The following is a 23,430-nucleotide window of genomic DNA, read 5'->3' as shown; positions in this document are numbered from 1 at the left end:
CTCTGTAAAGGGAGGTGTTTTCTGCCAGGATAACCACAAGCCTGCTCCTATTGATTTCAGCCTCTGGATCCAGTCTCCTGGGACGTAGAACTTTAGAATTCTCTGTCACTGTATCTGTATCGCCTGGTCCCCAGCCTCCTTTCTCATCATTGTACTACCCTTCAAATATTGAGTAAAAGAGCATATGGTTTGATAGCTTGCTTAAGAGTCACTACAAACTCAGAAGCATAGTTGCTCACAATATAATTTGTGTAGTTAGTAGACTATCAGGCTGCACCAAAGTTCCGTAGCTAATACTTTTTCTATTAAAAGTTTAATAGAGGTTTATTGAAAGAAGTATTTCATTAGAAACATAGGAAATGTTTACAGCTGGTTTTGATGATAAATCACTTTTATCTTCTCCTTATCCACAGGATAAAATTTGATTTTAAGGTTAAACTTTCTTTGAAGATTAAGGCATGGTTTTTAGCAATCAATCATAATAGTGATAAATTGATTTAATTACTATAGTTGCTGTTTATTTTTCCAGATGATTTGAAAGAAAAACTAGACTATCACTTGGAAGCCTTTCGGGGAAAGATTAAACTAATAAGAAATAAAAAGAGAGAGGGTCTGATTCGATCAAGGGTGATTGGAGCATCTCATGCTTCAGGTATGTGCATTAACTTAGGATGTGAGTCTGTGACTGTGTCATAGAGATCTTCCTTCCCACACAGAAATAAGTCTGGAGGTTAGGACTTGAACATATCTTTTGGGGGGGGACACAATCTAACCAGTGAAACTACAGAACTTTGCATTAAAGAAGAGTCCTACTAATTTTTTATTTTGAAAAATTTCAAACCTCAATGCACTCACTCAACACCTCAGTGCAAAAGCTCCCACATATATTTTCTCTCCAGCTCCTCCTGGTCCCCACACATATACGTTGCATCTATGTTCCAAGTAAAGTTGATTTATAATTTGCTTTTCTTGTACTTTTTCTTATAGAGTGAATGAAGTGAATGAATGAACTTATAGGATGAATTATGGCTTTCTAGTTGTTTAGTTATCTTTAGCTGCTTTATATTTGAAACCTAACCTATATATGTCCCCCTTTTATCCACAAGGGGATATGTTCCAAGGCCCCAGTGGATGCTGGAAACCACAGATAGAACTGGTCCATACATCATATTCATATATATGTAACCAGAGTTTATCTGTCCTCCCATGTTTTCTGCTTGTGGCACTTGAACCATGCCCCAGATCTTTTTGCTTTTAGTTTTTTCAGATAAGGTCTAATGCTTTTTGCTTGGGGCTAGCTTTGGATTGTGATCCTCCTACCTATGAGTACCTGGGATCACAAGCATAAACCACCATGCCAGACTTATTTGTTGAAATAGGGTCTCGCTAAATTTTTGCCTAGGATGATCTTGAACTGTGATCCTCTTATTTCTACCTCCCAGAAATACCCTGGTACTACAGGTATAAGTCATAGCACTTGGTCATTCACATGGCCTGTAAACAGAACATTCATTAGAACTTGAACTCAAGAATACAAACAGTTATGTATCTTGCATCCCAAGCATTAAACTCAATGCCTAAGAAGGGATCCTCCCAGTAAAAATGTGCAAATGAACTTGATCAATGAAGGCAAGCTATAACGATTTTTAAACTGAAGCCCAGCTCAGTTCTACCTGCTCAGTAGTTTGGATTTTTACCCCAAACTACTCTCTAACTCATAGTTCACCAGATTCCTTTGAACATCCATGGCATGTGGTGTCGCACATGTTTGGACATAATAAAGTACTTATTTCTTGTTTCCCTCAGTGCAACAGAAGAGCCACACATATAGAAAATGCTCAACCAATACTCACTGCATTGAACTTTGATTTGGGCTGTTTCATCCATTTGGACTAACACCATCTGTTCTCAACTCCACAGGGGACATCCTGGTATTCCTGGACAGCCACTGTGAGGTGAACAAAGTTTGGCTGGAGCCCTTGCTGTCTGCCATTGCCAAGGACCACAAATCGGTGGTATGCCCTGTGATCGACGTCATTGACCATATGACCCTGGAATACAAACCTGCTCCTATTGTAAGGGGGGCTTTTGACTGGAACCTGAAATTTAAATGGGATCATGTTTTCTCTTATGAGATGGATGGGCCAGAAGGACCAAGTAAACCAATTCGGTGAGATTTCTTCTGGTTATAGGGAAATGGTATATGTTTATTGGGACTTGAGAAAAAAAAACAGACATTATTCTTTGGATCTCTTGGGCTTAATGGAGATAAATGTTTTGTTCCTTAAAGTGTTTGATACCAGAATTTGGTAGATGTTAAGTTTCTTCTAGTGAAAATGTGCATCTCAGCTGGGCACTGGTGACTCACTCCTGTAATCCCAGCTACTCAAGAGGCAGAGAGCAGGAGAATTGCGGTTTGAAGCCAGTCCAGGCAAATAGTTTGTGAGACCCTATCTTGAAAAAAAACCCATCACAAGTCACTGGTGGAGTGACTTGAGATGTAGGCCCTGAATTCAAGCCCCAGTACCACCAAAAAAAAAAAAAAAAAAAGAAAGAAAGAAAGAAAGAAAGGAAGAAAATAAAATGTGCATCCCACTTCAGTTCCCACAGGGTACTGTGGGTAGTTAGAGCTCCCTGACCTCTGATGCCCACCATTAGGATGCAGACTTTTTTCCTTGGGAGCAAGTTATATGCAGACCAAGGAACAAAATGATGGCTGTCTCAGAGGAAGTAGACATCTTTTCCCAACATGTGTAAAAAAAATCTTTATCCAAGGGTTTCCAAGTACAATTCCATAGATTAAGATGAATGTGTTTTTCCTAGATTGTTAGCCTTGGAAAACATATTTTTAAATGTGAGAATAGTTGTATTTGCTTTAATTCTCAGGTCATTGTTCAAAGTTTGGATGTTGTTGCTTTCAGCTACATTTATGAAGCCACATCTGAATGGGTTGCCTTCAGGCCACTCTCCACATTACCTGCTAACCTTGATGCCAGACTCATCCCTCTTCTCTTGCTCCTCACCTTTCTGCTTCACAAACCAGATGATTAAGTTTTCCAATACTATAGCCCAGCAAGTCCTTGATCTTTGCCTCTAGTCTAATTTAACTAGAGCTGTGTGGTCTTAAACAAGTTACTTAGCCTCTTTGAACCTTATTTCTCTATCTGTAATATTTGGAGAATAATCTTTCACAGGATTTTTATGAAAATCAAAATGTATATACAAATGTTAGCTATTACATATTCGCTAGACTCTCCTGAGTCTCTCATTTCCAAACTACTAGATACAGTGTCCCTCTCTGGACCACAGCAAAGATCTTCCTGGCTTTCTTGCTCTTCACGTTGAATACCATGCAGACCTCCAGCCCTTGGATTTCTCATTTCCCTCCTCATAGCTGTCTGTCTTGTTGTGTGGCCTACATTTTCGGACTTGTATATCACTTCTCTTGCCAACACCTCAGTGGCTGCATCTCCTTATTGTTGCTACAAGCTCAGCACATCTCCAGTACTGAGCCAATCTGCCCCTGTGTTCCTCTATATAAGTTGAGGAGTTCTGCCAAAAATTTAAGAGACACGAACTGACACTTCTGCACATCAATAGTCCCCAGCCTCGCATTGCTCTGCGATCCCTTTTCTCCCCACTCCCCATTATCTAGTCCAAACCCTAATTACTTCCCATAGTCAAATTCCCTGGCCCCGGCCCTAGACATCCTTACCTTGAGAAGCAATCTTGCTTCCTAATTCAAGGGTGAAAGAAAGATGAACTAAGACTTGGAAGGAATAATTGTGGAATTATGCAGTAGTTTATGCAAGGACCATATGGAGTATGATGTGGTCTTCAAACATGACCACATAGGAATGCTCTGCAGCCATCTCCAGCTCTCTGGGGCCCATTCTCTAACCCAGACATTAACCAACTCCAGGAGATCTATCCCCTACAAAGACTTTACATGACCAGTCCATTCCTCTGACTGTCCCCATAGATCAGGCCCTCATGATCAAATCCCACCAAGTCACTGGTATGTGTATGGATGTGTCTTAGTGGAGAAAAATGGGAACAGGCAGATGCAGTGGACAATGCCTGTAGTCCCAGCTACTTGAGGAGTGGAGACTGGGAGGACTGCAGTTTGAGGCCAGCCAGGGCAAAAAGTTTGCAAGACCCCATCTCAGTCTATAAGCTGACACACACATGCCTGTCACCCCAGCTAGGCAGGAGGCTGTAAGTAGAAAGGTGGCAGTCTGAGGCAGGCCCTAGGCAAAAGTACAAGATTCTACTTGAAAAATAAAGCAAAAATGGGCTAGGGAATGGCCCAAGTGGTAGAATGGCTGGCTAGTAAGAGCCAGGACCTGAACACAAACCTCAGTGCTGCCGAACAAACAAAACACCTGTTATAGCCACTTGTTCCATGCCAGTGGACAGCAACTCCGTCTACCATGTGTTCAGGCCAAAACCACTGAAATCAGCCTGGATTTCTCTGCCCTTCTAACATTGCACATCCCAACCATAAGCAAAACTATTAGCTGCATCTTCAAGCTAAGTCTGTAATTTGACCACATTTTGTAACATTTCTTGTTTTATCCCATCCAGGAAGTCATCATTTTTCTCTGGGACCACTGCAACATAGAGGTCTTCCTATCTTATCCCCTGCCCCATAGCAGAGGGGATCTATTCTCAGTCTGTCACTTCACTAATTCATCCCTAACACACCACAGATGCCCAATAAATATATTTTTGAACAAGTGAGTGAATGTATGCACTTGTAATTATTTCCAAACTACTTATTTTGGTATTATTGGGCATTAGTATTAGTGGACAAAAAAAAGATGCCTTCTGACATTACAATTTTCTCAGAAGTAATCACTAAAATTCACTTAATGCTGTTAGAAAGGAAGAGCTGTAATATCCACTACCCCATTCAACTCTCATCCTCATAGGAAAACCATTTCTAAACATCACTTACTACTCAGAAGGTCAACAGGTAGAACATATTGCTTACAAACCCCATTTATAGTAGCTACTACATAAATACATATTAATGCATACACAAATAAATTTACCCAGGGAGGTCAGAGATCTGTACACTGAAAACCATGAAATGCTGATAAAAGAAATTAAAGGGGATATAAATAAATGAAAAGATATCCCATACTCATAGTCTGAAAGAATTACTATTGTTAAAAATGCCCATAGTACTCAAAGAAATTTATGTATTCAATGCAATCCATATCAAAATACAAGTCGTGACATTCTTCACAGAAATAGAAAAAACAGTCTTGAAATTTGTATGGAATTACCAAGGACCCCAAAAAGCCAAAGCAAGCTTGAACAAAAAGAACAAAGCCAAAGGCATCATATTATTTGACCTCAAAACATCCTACAAAGCTTTATAACCAAGATAGAATGGTACTGGTATAAATCAAACACATAGACCAATGAAACAGAACAGAGAGGCCAGATACAACTGATTTTCATCATAGGTGATAAAAATATATATTGGGCAAAGGAAAGTCTCTTCAATAAATGGTGCTGGAAAAACTGGATATCCACATGTAGAAGAATGAAACAAGCCAACCATGGTGGCACATGCTTGTGATCCCAGCACTCGGAAGGTTGAAGCAGATGGATCAGGGGTTCAAAGCCAGTCTTGGGTACACAGTGAGACCCTGTCTCAAAAAAAAATCAGGGGTTGGAGATGTAGCTCAGTGGTTGTCTAGAATGCACAAGACCCTGAGTTCTAGCCTCAGCACTGCCAAAAAAAAGTGTGAACTTCAAAGAAATATAATAGTCATTACCAGAGACTGCAGGGGATCAGTCAATTGGTACAGTTATAGTTAAGAGGAATAAGTTCTGGAGTTCTATTGTATAATAAGGTGACCATAGTCAATAATAATGTATTGTGTATTTCAAAACAAAAGAGATGATTTTGAATAACTCACCACAGAGAAATGACAAATGTTTGAGGTGATAAAAATGCCTATTTCCCTGATTTCATCATTACACAATTTGTACATTTATCAAAACATCGCACTGTACTGAATTTATATATCAACTGAAATAAAACAAAACACATGTACAAAGACTATATTGCTTACCTAATTTGGTGAGAACTAAATAATAAATGTTATTGCCTACTTTAGGTAGTTGTGGTTTTAATTTAGCAATTTTACGTACTTAAATATATATTTAGATAATTTTTGTATTGTTATGGCTTTCTAGTTTTTAACTATTTTATCACTAACATTCAATATAATTTTTAGGAAGATGTGTGATTACTGTCTTTGTATAATTGGTTTAACATTTGCTTCCTTTTCTAGGTCACCTGCAATGGCAGGAGGAATTTTTGCCATATACAGGCATTATTTTAATGAAATTGGACAGTACGACAAGGGCATGGATCTTTGGGGAGGAGAAAATGTGGAATTTTCACTAAGGGTAATTCAGACTTTGTTTTTTTAGTGGTCGTATTTGTATGTATAAAGAGAAAACTGACTTTAGTCATATGAAACACTGTGCCAAATCTTCCCCCATGACTATCCAGTACCAAGTTAGTGTCACACGCAAAGACATGCAACAAATTTAAGAGTTCATTGCAAAAGCTGGAAACAATAAGATATTAAGTTTTCTTACCATATGTTTTATTATTTTCAATGCATGATATAGAAAATTAATATAATGTGTTCTGTCTATGGATTCTCTTTTTGGCAATACTGGGGTTTGAACTCAAGGCCTCACACTTGCTAGGCAGGTGTGCTACAACTTGATTCCCCCTCTTTCAGTGCTCTTTCATGTTGGGTATTTTTGAAATAGGGTTTCTTTTTACCCTATTGTCTTGAACCACAATCATCCTGATCTCTGCCTCCTGAGTAGCTAGGACTACAGGTGTGAGCCAATGTGCCTGACTTGGATTCTCTTTTCATCATCTTAGGAGTTGTGTTCTTTTTCCAATTTTTTTCTGTTTTGGATTTTACCTTGTCTACCTTTTCCTTCCTTCTTTCTGCTGATTATTTCGTTGATTTCTAAAGCTCTTTTAAGCACAGATTTCTTTCATAGTGCTTCAGATATATTATTGAGCAGGTAAGAATATCTAGAGCGATATCTTTTCCTCTAGCCTCTATTTGACAGTACTTCCTAAGTTTATTGTTTTCATTGACTGTCTCTCTTTCCCCCATTCATGTGCTCCCTTCTCATGCAGGCACTATGCTATAACACCTATGCCTTTGGCAGTTTTTGTTTTCTTTGGTTAATTATTCCTCATGCTACTACATTGCTCTCAAGAATACTGCATAAAGAATCTACTCCTTTCAGGCCCTAACAACTTAATAGGCAAATCCTGTGTCTCAAAATAGAATCAATTCTGTGAATGATACATGCACATTTGAAAAGCAAGTGTATTCCATTTTATGACTCTACAGTCTGCACAGATAGCCAATGACAGCTAACATACTATTCAAATCTGTTTATTACCCCTGCTCCAACATTTTCAACCATTCCATTTCTAATGGCCTCTTCATATCTTTTAAGTGTGCTTGGATCTTTCTTTTCATAAAGAAATATATAAATTAGTAATTAGCTAAAGCATCCTCTGACACCGCTTCTCTTGACATTGGCAGCTGCCTCTGACCTTGTCTTTCCTGAGAAAAGAATAATCTATACACCTGCCCACACACCTTCACTTCTACTTTATTCTCCGTTCCAGTAAATCAATATCCTAGAAGGCCTGGCATACTGTGACACCATTCCAGGCACAGTCTGTCTTCAGTCCCTGGCCAGTGACTTTTGGTTTTCCACCTACAGTACTGACCCTGTGGACCAACCAGTCTTTCCCAGAAGTTATCTTGGATTCCAGGACAGTGTTCCTGGTTCCCTTTCCACTGCTCAGTTGCTCTCAGCTTCCTTGCAGGAACTTCTGCTGCTACTCAAAAGCAGACATTCCTGGACTTTGCACCCTTGCTTCTCACCCCATGAGCTCTTTAAGCTCAGGGCTGGCACTCAGCCATTTTGCACCTGGGAAGTCAGGCTGGTGGTTAACATGCAATATTTCTTTCTCTGCTGTGAGAGAACCTCTCCACTAAGCTGACTCAGTCCCTCCCACCTGGTCCAGGCTCTGGCCCCTTCTATAATCTGGTCCCTAAAGGGATAGTGCCTGGCAGAGCAGGGCCACCAGCATCTCAGCTCAGCCCAGCACATCTCTAATCAGCAGGGTATGAGCTGCTCCCTTGCTGATACTTTTAATAGAGTGCCTGCATCAGCACCCATGGCTGTAACTAACATGTGTCTGTAGTTTAGTTTAGGATGTTTCTTGAGCGCTCTATTCAAATTCAATTCAGCCATCATTCAAGGAGATTTTCCTTTGAGTCACGCTGTGCCACGTGCTAGGCATCCTCACTCATTCACTCAATTATATCTATGGAGCGCCTTCTATGTAGAAAGCATGGTGCCAAAACACAACAATATACAATACAAAAGAGGTTTCTTATGTCATCAGCCTTCTCTATTGTAGTATCAGTTACTTAATTTTATTTTTGATGAACACAATGAAGAAATACAGAATGCTATGAGATCATATCAAAGGGGAACCTAGCCTTATGTTGGAGGTGTGTATTTTAGATTATATCACCAAAGAAATAACATTTAGAATGTAAAGGATAAAATGCACTTTATTTTTAAAATTCTCACTATGTCTAACACACACTGCTCTAAAATCATACAGATAGTAACTCATTTAATCCTTATAACAAAGGAAGATACAACCCTTATCTCCTATTTATAATGGGAAACTGAGACACAAAGAGGTTGAGTAAGTTCCCCAATTCACATTACTTGTAAGTTCTATGCCCCAAACCAATTGCTTCCTGCCTCATACTATCTATTCATCTTCGGGATTTGGGCCCCACTAGATCAGCTCTACCCTGTTTCTGAGTCACATCTAGCTGAGACTGGCAATGGATTGGATGCCGCCAGTGCTCTGTTTGTTTTAGCTGCCCAGAGCCCAGTGGCTCTGTTGCTCATGGAAAGTGATGGTTCACTGGATGCCCATAAAGCTGTGGCTTCACAACCAGTCTCTGATAACCAAGCTTTAAAACTTGCACCTCAATTTCTCTAGCTGGCCTTCAACAGCCCCTAATAACTTGCAGTCTTAGCTAATCCCATCTCTCTAGCATCTGCACTCCATCCTGGCATCCCCAGAGTTGCCAATGTGTGCTGTTCCAAGAAGTGGGGCCCTTCCATCCATTTCAAGGATAACCATTTAGGGAACCCCATCTGCCAGCCTCACTTCTGGACTAGATACAGATGCCAACTTAGATTCCAACCAAGATTGCTAAACCCTTTGGATGCTGTGATGTGAAAACAAATCACATGCCCCTAGTAGAGAAATGATGAAGCAAATTGTCATACATCTCCATAATGGATTAAACAAGTCCCTCAACACTCATTCTCCTATGCTGACCATAACTCTTCACTGCTTCTCCTTGGCCTGTCCACTCAGAATTCCAATGGCATTCCACACAGAGATTGAAAAATCAACCGTAGCCAGGTGCTGGTGGCTCACACCCATAATCCTAGCTATCAGGAGGCACAGATCAGGAGGATCTCGGTTCAAAGTCAAGCCAGGCAAATAGTTGGCAAGACTCTATCTCAAAAATGCCTAACACAAAAAAATGCTGACAGAGTGGCTCAAGTGGTGGAAAGCCTGCCTAGCAAATGTGAGGCCCCGAATTCAAACCCCAGTACTGACAAAAAAGAAAGAGAAAAATCCACCATAAAGATCATATGGAACCACCAACGACCACAAATAACCAAGGCAATACTGAGCAAAAAGAGCAATACTGCAGGTATCACAATACCTGCTTTACACTACAGAGCCATAGCAATAAAAACAGCATGGTACTGGCACAAAAACATATATGAAGACTAATAGAACAGAATAGAAGACTCAGATATGAATCCATGCAGCTACACCCACCTGATTTTTGACAAAGCTGCTCAAAACATACCATGAAGAAAAGACAGCCTCTTTAACAAATGTTCTTGGGAAACTGGGTATCTGCATATAGAAAACTGAAACTAGATCCATGTCTTTCACCGTGTACAAATATCGATTCAAAGTGGATCAAAGACCTTAATATAAGGCCGGAAATTTTGAAACTACTGGAAAAAGGAGAGAACATACTGGAATGTATAGACATAGGCAATAGCTTCCTAAATAGAACTCCAGTGGTTCAGCAACCAAGAGAAAAGGATTGACAAATGGGACTACATGAAACTAAAAAGCTTCTGCAGAGCAAAGGAAATAGTTGCTAGACTGATGAGGCAGGCCACAAAATGGGGAAAAATCTTTGCCAACTATACATCTGAGAAGGGATTAATAACCAGAATTTACAGGGAGCTCAAAAAATTAAACTCCCAAAGAATTAATGACCTAATGAAGAAATGAGCAAATGAATTCAACAGCTTTTTTCAAAGGCAGAAGTACAAATGGCCAAAAACACATGAAGAAATGCTCAACATCCCTGTTCATTAAGGATATGCAAATCAAAACCACATTAAGACTCCACCTCACTCCTGTTAGAATGACAGTTATCAATAACAAACAACAACAAATTCTGGTGAGAATGTGCCCATACACTGTTAGTGGGAATATAAATTAATACAACCACTATGAAAAACAGTATGGAAGCTCCTCAAAAGACTAAAAATAGAATTACCATATTTATTCAGCAATACCACTCCTAAGCATATACCTGAAGGAATGTAAGTCAGATTACAATAAAGACACTGGCACACACCATGTTTATTGCAGCATTATTCACAATAGCCAAGCTAAGGAAATAGCCTAGATGCTCTACAACTGGTGAATGGATTAAGAAAATGTCATATTTATACACAATGGAATTGTATTCAGCCATAAAAAATGAAATTTTGTCATTTGCAGGTAAATGGATGGCACTGGAGAACATCATCTTAAGTGACATTAGCCAGGTTCAGAAAGACAAAGATAGCATGTTTTCACCCATAGATGAAAGACAGATCCAATACAAATACAAGCATTATCATATATACATAAAAGTATATATATAGCATGTACCCAAAAGTGGGACTGTTGGAGGAGACTGAGGGAGGAGAAAAAGAAGAAAAGAATGATAGAGTGAGTAGTAATGAAATACATCACATGTGTACAGGAACAAGACACAATGAAACACATTGAAAACTATTAAACAATGCAGGTTAGAGGGGAAAAGGATGAGGAAGAATAGCAGAGGGGGTTAGACTGATTTAAGCGCAATATATTTACAGGTAAAATACCAAGGCAAAATCCTCACTGAATAACAAACAGACACTTAAACAATGAAAGGCAGGAATATAAAACAGGTCATGTTAAGGGGAGGACACTAGTAGTGGGAGGGGGAGGGTAAATGAAGAGGGTAAAGGAGGGTGAAAACGGCTGATATGCTTTCTAAACACATATGAATATGTAACATTAAAACCTATTGAAGTTATTTTAAAAAGGGGAATGGGGTAGGAAGGAGACTAATGGAGGGCATGAACCAAACTGAGGTATAACATATCTTAATATGGAAATGTCATAATAAAATCCTTTGCCCAACTATCATATACTAATAAAAATGTTTAAATAAAAGAATCTCTATTGCTGAAAATTTTAGGACTCAGTCAGCTATTGCCACAATGATGCTGTGTAACCACATCAAAAATGAGTAGCTTGGAACAGTAGCATTTACCTTTCTCCTTCACATGTCCACGGTGGCCAGTTAGCTGTGTCTCAGCACAGAGGTTAGACTGGGCTATGCTTTAGTTTCTGGGTTCAATCTAAGTCCAATCATCATTTCTGGGAGTAGCAGCAACTCAGAGCATATTCTTCTCACACTGAATGGCAAAAATTCAAAAGTAAAGTCAAACCACACAGTATATTCAACGCACAGTGTGCATGACATGGGCTCAAATTTCCCAGGCCAAAGCATGTTGAACATAAAAGCTCACAGACCATGTGTCAGGGAAGTGTTCTCTGCCCCAAGGTAAGGGTTGGGGGAGTGAGCCAATGTTTATTGAACAGGATTCCATTCTGTAGCTCCAAGTTTCTGCAATGAACAGCTAAATGGATGGAGATCTCCTTTATTTGAATAAATAAAGCCAGTGTTAGTGGAACAATGCTGCCTCATGTGTCAATTAGCTTTGGCTGTGTAACAAACTATACCAAAATGCATTAGCTTAAAACTACAAACAGACTAGGCACTGGGGGCTCACACCTGTAATCCTAGCTACTTGGAAGAGTCTGAGATCTAGAAGATCATGGTTGGAGGCCAACCTAGGCAAATAGTTTGTGAGACCCCCATCTCAAAAATAACCAGAGGAAAATGGACTAGAGGTATAGCTCAAGTGGTAGAGTGCCTGCTTTGCAAGAATGAAGCTCTGAGTTCAAACCCCCATACCACCAAACAAATCCCTACAAGCAATTTTATTTCTCCCAATTCATTGTGTCACTAAAGTGGTTCTGGTCTTAGCTAGAATGTCTGCTCTCTACTGGTGTTGCTTCTATATCTGCTTACCTGGAAGCTCAGCTTGTGCTGGGTGGTCTAGGATGGCTTCCATTATATGACTAGGAATTAGCTCAGTGACAGCTGGGGCAATGGGAACCACTTGGCCATTTGTGTCTCAGTGCTGAGAAGGCTAGCAGACTGAAGAGGTTGCAAGGTTCTCAAAAGTAGCAAGAGACAGCAAGACTCACTGTATTGCAAACACTTTTCAAGCATCTGCCTGCATTGTATGTGTTGATGTCCCACTAGCAGAGAAAATCATGAGGCTAAGATCAGAGATAAGAAATTGAAATATAAACAATACAATAAAAAAGAATTTGTGGCCACTTTTACAATCTGCCATGCTTCAGTACAACAGAGATTTACTCTTGATTTATAAACACGAACTCTATGTGCTTTACAAATATCAAATTATTTAATCCTCATGATAATCCCAGGGAGTTGGGACTGTGGTTATTCTCATTTTACAGATGAAAAAAACGGAGGCACAAATAGGTTGAGTAACTTGTCCCAGGCCACTCAGCTCATATTGGATTTGAACCAGGAGGACTGGATCCAAATTCTATGTTCTTAATGGCTACACGATATCAACTCTCAGCAGGAAAGTGGAAGATGCAGAGACAACTTCCAACAGTCTGTCTGTGGAAGAATGTTGACCATCACCTCCACAAACCATGAGAAGAACAAAACGCATGTCCAGATGGATCATGTCCCTTCTGAGACTAAATCAAGACAAAACAAGCAACCATCTGGGACCGATGAAGATTTTGTACAAAAGTCTACTGCTTCAATTTGTTTTGTTTTTCCACAGGCTTTTTTAAAATTAGCATGTGTTAATTGAAGAGGGGGGAGGGTTTCAGTGTGACATTCACATATGTGCTTACAATGTATGTTAATTAGATTCCCCCCCTCCTTTTTCATTATTCTAATTCTATACAAACTACATTTACCTTATTTGCCTTCTTTCACCCTCTCCCTTTCATTGGTACCCACCCCTGGATATGACCTGCTTTACCTTTCTGTCCTTCATATTTCAAGTGTATATTGATTGTTCGAGGGGATTTTACCTTGGTATTTCACACATGCATATATTGTCCTTTAATCAGAGTAACACCTCTATTATTTACTTTTTCTCTATTGAGCTGCTCACCCATTATTCAACAGCTTACAGTGAATTTCCTTACACTATCCTCATACACGGATGCAATGTATTCTAATACTACTCATTCTCTATCATTCTCTCTTCCTCTCCCACCTCCCCAAGTTCCCCTCAGACAGACTCACTATTACAATCCTATTATCTCTCTCTCTCATGTACATATATGCATATAATATCACATATGTATTTATATATACATTTATTGTTTTAGGTCTAGCTTCCATATACGAGAGAAAACATGTGACCTTTATCTTTCTGAACCTGGCTTACTTTGCTTGACATGATTTCCAGTTCCATCCATTTACCTGCAAAGAACTTAATTTCATAATTTCACTCTTCCTTGTGGATGAATAATACTCCATTGTGTACATTATACCATATTTTCTTAATGGATTTTCTTAATCCATTCACCTGGGCTGTTTCCAAAGCTTGGCTATTATGAATGGTGCTGTAATAAACATGGGTATGCAAGTGGCGCTATTGAATCCTGGCTTACATTACTTCAGTATACTCCAAGGAGTCACATTACTATATTATATGGTAGTCTATTTTTAGTTTTCTGAGGAACCTCCATCCTGCTTTCCATAGTGGTTGCGCTAATTTACATTCCTACTAACAGTGGGCTCCTCTGTCAAAAATCAGATGGCTGGATCCGTGTGGGTTTGTCCAGGTCTTCTATTCTGTTCCACTGGTCTTCATATCTGTTTTTGTGCCAGTACCATGCTGTTTTTAATATTATGGTTCTGTAGTATAGCTTGAAGTCAGGTATCGTGACACCTCCAGCATTGCTCTTTTTGCTCAGGATTGCTTTGGCTATTCAAGGTCTTTACTTTTAAAAAGATAAAGCATTATAAATAGCTCATATCTTGTTGACTTTTGCTGAATATCTACTAAGTACCCAGAAGAAAACTCTAAATCAATAACCACTTATCTTCCAATTCCTGATGAAAATGAGGTCAGAGAGAACAGGTGTGTCCATAAGTACTGGCTGGTTGGCTGGGCTATAAAAAAACCTAATTCTTCTTCTTCTTTTGTGGCACTGGAGTATTTAGGGGCCTTACGCTTGCTAGGCATGCAATCTTACCACTTGAGCCGCTCTGTCGGCCCAAGAACCTAATTCTTAGCTAGATGTGGGTGGTACACACATGCAGTCCCAGCTACTCAGGAGGCAGAAAAAGGAGGATGGTGAGTTTGAGGCCAGCCTGGGAAAAGTAATGAAACCCTATCACAAAAACAAAAAACAAGCCAGGCACAGTGGCTCATGCCTGTAATCCTAACTACTCAGGAAGCAGAGATCAGGAGGATCATGGTTCAAAGCCAACATGGGCAAATAGTTCGTGAGACTCTGTCCTGAAAAAACCCATCATCAAAAAGGGCTGGTGGAGTGGCTCAAAGTGTAGGCCCTGACTTCAAGCCCCAGTACCACAAAAACAAACAAAGACCAGGGGCATGCCCAGCATGCGTGAGGCCCTGGGTTCAATCTCCACTGCTGCAAAATAACAACAAAATTCTTAGGATTTCAGGCCTAAGGCGTTTACTTCTGTGCCATATGTTCCAAAAAAGGAATTTGAAGGAGCTTCGAGACATCCTATAGGGGGATTTCTGGTGTTTCTAAAGAACATAGAGGTTGGTGTATCAGTCATTAGGGCTCATGTTATTTCAGAAGTTCTGATTTCCCAATTTCTCTAACATCATCTCTTGAGTGACTGAACTTTTCCATTTTCTTAAATATCCATTCTTACCAACTGAGCAATATAACTCACCATAATACTTCCAAGTAGTGCTTTAGCAAAGTCTTAATTTTCTATAACTGTTACCCAATGATTAACTGGATTTCCTTAAAATAGCTGCAAAACTGGAATTTATAGTCTTGATCAATTAGAACAGGGGCTATCAAACCTGAGTGTGCATAAAAATCACATAAAGAGCTGGTTAACCCCAGCACTGTTGGCTCACACCTGTAATCATAGCTACTCAGGAGGCAGAGATCAGGAGGATTGAGGTTCAAAGCTAGCCACAGGCAAATAGTTCTGTGAGACCCTATCTTCAAAAACAACCATCACAAAAAAGGGCTGGTGGAGTGGCTCAAGGTGTAGGCCCAATACCACACACACACACAAAAACTGGTTAAAATACAGATTGCTTGTACTCAGCCCCTAAAGATTTGCATTTCTATCAAGTTGCCAAGCAGTGCTGGTGTTGGTGTACTGAGGACCAGGAGCAACTGAATTCAAGTAAACAGAAGAATCATGGTAAATATACTGCCAGATGGACAAACCACCCACACAAGATTTATGAGCACAATCTTTGTGCTAATTTTGATAATAAAATTGGAAACTACCAAAATGTCCAACAACTAAGACTTTTAAAATAAATTCACATAACACCAAATGAAAAAAGCAAGTTACCTTCATGTTGTGTGTGTTTCAGTGTTTACATGCACACCTGAGTTATACTAACTCAGAATGTTGGGATGAGAAGTAAATTTTGTTTTCCTGTGTACTTTCCTATATTTGATAACTTTTCAATGATCATACAGTAAAAAGTGTATGTAGTAAAAAAAGCACTGATTAAAAATAAGTGTTGTAAGGTGTTTTAAGTACAACAAAGGATGAACAAATAATTGAATTCAGTCAGGGCTGGCATTTCTCTGGTTACCTGCTTACATCTAGCAATACCTACTAGGAGAGTTGCTTGGTATTCAGAATGTGGGCTCTCAGACCAGACTTCCTAAATTTGAATCCTGTGTTTTACCACTTAATGTTTTGTGTCCTTGGGCAAACTTCTTAATCACACTATGTGTTAGTTCTCTTATCTGTGAAATGGGGTAATCACAGTGTCTACACTGTAAGGCTATTGTCAGAATTAAGTGAAATAATAATCTTAATAACCAGTAGCTATTATTATGTTTGGAAAAAATGTACCAGTTGCCTATTACGAACAAAAATACCTAATTTTGGTCTTGCTTTTTTGTCAAGGTCTGGATGTGTGGAGGCCAACTTTTCATAATTCCTTGCTCTCGGGTGGGCCATATCAGTAAGCAGCTTTCTGAGATGAACCCTGAAATCAAGAAAGCTATATCCCATAACTATCTGAGACTGGTGCATGTTTGGCTGGATGAATACAAGGTGAGCAGCACATCTCTGCTGTGGAGCAATGTTTGAGAGCATGGAACAGGGTTTGTTCACAAGACGTCTTCTGTTGCCTTTCCAGCTCTAAATCTTATGCTTTTCTGTTTTCTGTAACTTAACGATGCCCCTTCAACGACTCACTCACTCATCCCCAACCCTATTCTTGTTAATTCTAAGCTGCTATCCTTATATCTCATTTAAAAAGTTTTAATTTCCAGGGAAATTCAAGTTTCTCAGAAATAAATCAGCCAATATGTCCCCCGCCCCAGATCTAATCCTCCCTCCAGGGAATTACTCTTTCTTACTCCCAAAGAAGATGGCCTGTCCCTACCCCATCCCCAGGTGTCTCCCATACACATACACTATCACGATACCAAGTGACATGAATCATGAATGCTGCTGGCCTCTGGACTGCGTACCCCTTTTCTAACAACAGTTAAAGATTTCTATATCAAAGCTTGCTCTTCCATTCATGCATGTCAGTATGGGTTAAGACCATGCCGGGACATCAAGGGTGCATGCACATCACATCCAGATGCCAGGCACAAGGACAGGAGTCCCAAGAAGACCTCACTTTGGACAAATGGACAAAAACATAAGAACCTATATGTCCTGGTCTTTATCTTAGATTTCTGTAATTCTAGTTTTAAAGTATGCAGTGTAGTTTTTGATTAGAGAAATGTCCATTAAAAGCTCATTGAGATGGTGTATATAAACATTACTATGTAGGTTGGCAAACTTTAAAGTCTGACAGGACCAACTGTTAGTAAGCAATAGGGAATGTTGATTATTATAAGCTCACTTTTGAATCAGTTTGGCAGTATCTAGTAAAGTAAGATACGAATGCCCTAAGTCCCGGCAATTCCATTTAGTGAACTCAGTACAGAAAAACATGCTAATGTGTGGCAGGACATAAAAGCAAGGATTTTTATGCACAGCATTGTTTGTGTTAGCCCAAACTGAACACAACCCAAATGTGCAATAAGAGCAGAATGGGTAGCTTTGATAAACTTAGTCACTATAATTCTATACAGCAATGAAAATTCACCAACTGCAGGTATATGTACAGTAGAATGGGTCAATATTAAAGTTGTAATGATGAATGAAAGTAGCCAAATGCAACACAAAATATATACTCTATTATTCCCTTTCTATAGTTAAAATGAGTAGAATTAAATTACATAATTCATGAATGCTGAATTACTTTTCATTGTTGCTTGTTAATACATATGCACACCAGAAAAAAATTTTTGCTTTGTTTGAGACACGGTCTTTTTAGGTCACCCCAGGCTGGCCTCGAACTTGTGACCCTCTTGCCTCAGCCACCTTAGTGTTGGGATCACAGAGTGCATTACCATGCCCAGCTTCTTTTATGTGACTAGATTCATACGATATTTTGTTCTGAAATTTTTTCATCTATCACTGTATTTTGAAAATACATTTCAAAATTACCTTTCAAAATCAGAACATATAAAACTATCTTTCTTTTAAGTAGCCCCTTTGCATGGATCTACAAAAACTGATCCCATTGATAAATGTTCCTTATTGATAAACATTCTGATCATCCTGATTTTTTTAGATTTATCTTTTTTTTTTTTACAGTGCTGTGGTTTGAACTCAGGGCCTCAAACTTGCTAGGCAGACATTCTACAACTTGAGCCATTCCACCAGCTAGATTTCTTAATAATACTGAAATGAACATCTTTCACACATACCTTCTTACACATTTGTGCGACTATATCTTTGGAATAAATCTCCAGACATGAAATTTCTGGGAATTAGTTAATGCATTTTAAATCCCAATGGATAGTACCCAAACTGCCCTTCACTGTCTACACTGTCATCTCTACTGTCATAGAATGTAAAAGGGCCTATCTCCCCACATTGGTTGTAATTCAAGTGTTAAAATGATATCTTATTGTTTTAAATTGCATTTAGTTATGAGAGATCTTGAGCTTATTGTCACATTGTTAATTTTTTATCACTATGAACTCTAGTCATAGATCTTGGCAGTTGAATTGAATATAGCAATTACTAAGTAGTTTACTAAATTTCATAAATGATACGCTGGCAAAAAGTTAATTTAAAAGCATACGATGTTAGGTACAAAATCAGAAGATTATATGACATAACACATTGGGAAATTTGGTAATTTGGTAAGTGGCATGGTAGAAGAGAGGGCTTTGGATCCAGAGATGTTGCCTAAGGACTTCTAGGCCTTCGCTGTCAAATGATGACACCCTCCCCTGACTTTCTGCCCATCCCCTGCACCAATCCACCCTGGGAACTAGGTGGAAGAATACTGTAGCAAAGGCCTACAGTGGTCAAGAATCCTTAGGGAGACTCCAACGTGGCATGCTCATAACACACTAATTTGGATAAGGAAGCTCCCTTTCTCACTTCTATGTGCCAGGCACTGGAGATACACAGATGAAAATACAAGGGTTGTGCTTTCAGAGAGCCCTTGGTCTGCTTATAATGTTTCTTTTAACATGGGACCAAGTAATCTATTTGGCATTTATCTTTAGTACTTAAGTCCAGGTACATAAAAATCCAACCAAGGGTGGTGATAAGGACCAACACAGGCCTGATGCTTGCCACACACTAGCCTTCCTCTCCCAGGGACTTTATGCTAAGTACTCAGTCCTCACAACAGCCTCATGGAACAACTTGCCAAAGGTCACAGGTAATTAATGGAAGAGCCAGTATTGGAACCTAAGCTGTGCCTTCCCAGAGTCTGCTTCCCCTTAACCATCACATCTGCCTCATTCTGAAAAAGTGGAAGAATTAATTGGGACCAGGGGTTGGGTAGTCTTGTACTTGAGTATTGAGAGTGTAGGAGAAAGGGGCCACTACGATGGGGCAGCTGTGATTCTTTGTCTCCTGAGAAGCAGGATACCATCTTTCTGGATTCCACTGTGTCATCTACTATGGTGCCACAGCACACACCATAGCTGTGTGTGGTGAGTAAATCTGAGCTTGCGTGATGGGACTCTGCTCTTGTCCCCCACATAGAAGGTGGTATATTTTTAGTTCAGACGATGAAAATATACACTGCTGTGTTTGACATCATGATCTGATTACCAAAGGTTGGTTTGGTTTAATGAAATGACTCTTTATTTTCATTTAGGAGAAGTTTTTTCTTCGAAATCCTTCTTTGAAATTCATGAGCTATGGAAACATTAGTGAGCGTGTTGAGTTAAGGAAACAATTGGGTTGCAAATCATTTCAGTGGTATTTGGATACTGTCTTCCCAGATCTGAATGACGAAAGGGAACAAGATCATATTTATTTATAAAGGGTGAGAAAGTCCCCCAAGTCCTTCAACATAGTAGCACCAGAAGACAAGTTTGGAGCATCATGGAATTAAGTGAAATGCAATGAGAAATATGCTAAGTGTGGCTTATATCTCTGGAGTGCCTTTCCCCCTTTTCCAACCCAATTTCTACTCTAACCCGATGAGCTATCGAGGATGCCCCAGGAAGACATTCACAGAAAGCCATGATTGGTGCACACTGACTTGGACCAAGCTCCTTTCTTGCTGTCAATATAGATTCTGGGGATGCCTCCTTGCTCAGTTAAGTTGCTGAGCATCTGATGTCCAATTTAATTGCTTGGGCATCTTGGTTAAGTTTTCCAGGGAGGCTTGCCAGTTTGTTCCTGTGGCTCTTCTGTCCTTCCAAGCCACTTCCTCCTTTCTGCTTCTGATTTTGGCTTTTCCTATCTGAGCTGTTCTATGGCTCTGGCCCAAGCTCTCCTGACACTTCCCATGTTGTACCCTGTTGTCTTCCTATGCTCTGACTCTTGACTGTTAGGCTAGGGCTGGGGGAGAAGCACAGGGTGCCCTGTCTGCATGAACAGATTCCCAGAGTCTTCAGACCTGGAATCACCCATTTCTCTGCAGATACCTGGCTTTTTTCAGTAAGAAATGGTGTTTGGAGACAACACATTGAACATAAGGGTGTGCTCTTATGTTGGCCTTGTTTGCAGGTCTCTCATTGGACAGCCAGGAGAAAATACATTTAACATTTTAGCACAAAAGACTGAGTTCACACTTTCAATCAAATTCAATGCCTAGAGGGCTGGGAGTGTAGCTCAGTGGTAGAGTGCCTGCCTAGCACAGGCAAGGCCCTGGCCCTGGATTCCATCCCCAGCACTACACACATACACGCAAAAATCAATGGCCTGGGATTGTTAACCTGATTGGTTTCATGTATGTGTGTCTTCTTTCTCTCATGCCATAGATCTAGGTTCCCAGTAACACTTTTCTCCCCGACTTATGATCACACTTGTAAGTCACAGAGGGTGTTAGTGACAGCTCATGAAGAAGCTCCAGCCAGGGTGGTGCTACTGTGCTGTGCTGCAGAGGAGCAAGGGTTCCCAAGGGAGGAGTTGGAGCTGACAGGACCAGCTGGGTTGGGTGAACAACCTGAAGTTTGAAGTCACAACAGACTGTCAGGGGGCAGGGGGAGTCCTGATTCAGCAGTGCCCATGGGATGGGGGTTTGTGTAAGAGACCACATGAGGTTCAGAAGGGAGTGAGGAGTAAGGCATTTCTGGCTTGGCAGGGGGCTGAGGTTGGTACCTTTCACACTGGAGAGGGGTCCTCACTACTTTCATCCACTGAGTCACAAAAATAACTAAGGTTTGTTCTGTAACCAGTGCATGCTTCCGGAAATTTATTCTAAGACACATCTATGTGGAATCACAATAGCTATCACTGAGTTCTCACAATATTTCAGGCCTCTAGTAAGTACTCTGCATTATTCATTTTGCCAAAACAACCTTACTACTTTACAAGTCCTATTATCACCATTTCACAGTTAAGAAAACTCAGGTTAGAATTTGCCCAGGGTTAGAGTTGTCAGATTTAGTCAATAAAAATATAAGATGTAGCTGGGAGCCAGTGGCTCACACCTGTAATCCTAGCTACTTGGGAGGCTGAGATAAGGAGGATTGTTGTTTGAGGCCAGCTCTGGAAAATAGTTTGAGAGACCCTGGATCTCCAAAATAACCAAAGAAAAAGGGACTGGAGGTGTGGCTCAAGTGATGGAGCACCTGCTTTGCATACAGGAAGCTCTGAGTTCAAATCCCAGTTCCATAAAAATACAAAATGTTGGGTTAAATTTGAGTTTCAAATAAACTTATTGTTTAATGAGTAATAGCATAAGTACAGCTATAGTTTAAATGTGTCTTCTCCAAAATTTATGTTGACTCTTAATTGCTAGTATATTAGTGAAACCGGAGTTTTGGACCCAAGGCCCAAACTCCATCTCATTCCTGACATGAGATTCCATGCCAGGTCCCATCACCTGCCCCTAAACACCAAACAAAGAGGCATGGTGAAGGCAGAGAAAGATTTATTACATGACTCATGACATGCCATGGGAAGAGGCAGAGTAAGCACTCAGCTCATCTTCAGCCATCTTTGGGGTACAGACATGAGCTATAGGTTTAAGTAGACAAAAGAACTGGGGGGCAGGGGATAAAGGTATGCATAGTTAAACAATCCCAGTCATAGGTGTGTTCTGGATGACCATTACCTCAGTCCAAGGGTTCCCAGAGGGGTTCTGGAGAAGGTTATCACTGTCATCACTTGAGGGGAACAATCTGGTTCCCGTGAGATGATTGCTCCTGCTCCGGGATGCAGCCTCATCATTACACGTAAGTGTCCTCATTTGGAGGGGTGGTCTGTCCTGCATGTTCCACTGTTCCTTATGGGAAGTTTCAGTCCCTTGTCATAAAGATGTTATCAGTACTGTCCTTTCTGGAATCCAAGGTGATTGTAAAGTGATTGTAAAGAGAATGGCTCAGAGCAAAGACAGATACAAAATGGAGACAGATGCCAAGCTTTTCCTGTTTTTAGTTATTTTGCGGGCTCAAGTAAGGAGTCAGTACTTTTCAGCAAAAGCAACTTGAGCATCTCTTACATTACTATTACTAGTTGGGGTCTTCAAGAGGTAATTACGGCATAAAGTGGAGCTCCCATGAGTAGGATGAAGTGTCCTTATAAAAGGCTGGTCATCCTCTTTTGCCTTTCCGGTTTCTGTCACATGAGGCCACAGTGTTCCTTCTCTCCAGAGGTTGCACTATCCCAGGTGCCATAATGGAAGTAGAAAGCATCTCTCACCAGACAACCAAACTTGTCAGCCCTTTTAATCTTGAGCCTCACAGCACCAGAATTTGAGAAAATTTCTCTTATTTTTAAATTGGCAAGTCTCAGATACAAACAATAGAAGCAGACTAAGACAGGTATATTCAGATATTGCATAGGACATACTTATGCCGCAAAATTATTCTTTATTTGAAATTCAAATTTCAGGACAGCCTATTTGAAACATCAAATTTCATCTGGTGACTGTATCCAGGGTCAAAAAAAACAACACAGCCCATATTCTAGTCAGCCTGGTCTCAAAGATTCTGTTATCCACAGTGATAAATGGTAAAGATCATTTCAGGGTTATTCTTCACAACAGTGAAAAACTGGAGCTAATCCAGATCTTCACTTACAATAATGCAATTCTTTTTCTGGATAGTACTGGGGTTTGAACTCAGGATCTCATGCTTAGTAGGCAGGCACTCTACCAGCC

At 40.1% G+C, this 23,430-nt stretch overlaps 1 protein-coding gene and 1 long non-coding RNA gene across 4 annotated transcripts in view; one reads left to right on the top strand and one right to left on the bottom strand.

Annotated features, from left to right (window-relative positions):
* Galntl5 (polypeptide N-acetylgalactosaminyltransferase like 5) overlaps positions 1-18,780 on the top strand; it is a 108,814-nt gene extending 90,034 nt beyond the window's left edge. For all 3 annotated transcript variants that reach the window (XM_074060457.1, XM_074060462.1, XM_020162000.2), the window contains 4 exons: positions 530-652; positions 1,921-2,170; positions 6,315-6,432; positions 16,689-18,780. In XM_074060457.1, the coding sequence (XP_073916558.1) occupies positions 530-652; positions 1,921-2,170; positions 6,315-6,432; positions 16,689-16,874 (677 nt within the window). In that variant the 3' untranslated portion in view covers positions 16,875-18,780. The remainder of the gene's footprint in view (positions 1-529; positions 653-1,920; positions 2,171-6,314; positions 6,433-16,688) is intronic.
* LOC141418636 (uncharacterized) overlaps positions 1-23,430 on the bottom strand; it is an 85,920-nt gene that overhangs the window by 59,765 nt on the left and 2,725 nt on the right. Inside the window, exon 2 of the long non-coding RNA XR_012443307.1 lies at positions 11,739-11,883. This is a non-coding gene — a long non-coding RNA (uncharacterized lncRNA). The remainder of the gene's footprint in view (positions 1-11,738; positions 11,884-23,430) is intronic.

Source organism: Castor canadensis, chromosome 2 (genome assembly GCF_047511655.1).
Source record: "Castor canadensis chromosome 2, mCasCan1.hap1v2, whole genome shotgun sequence".
NCBI lineage: Eukaryota > Metazoa > Chordata > Mammalia > Rodentia > Castoridae > Castor > Castor canadensis.
The sequence above is the reverse complement of the archived record's forward strand: the minus strand, read 5'-3'. Positions and strand labels throughout refer to the sequence as shown.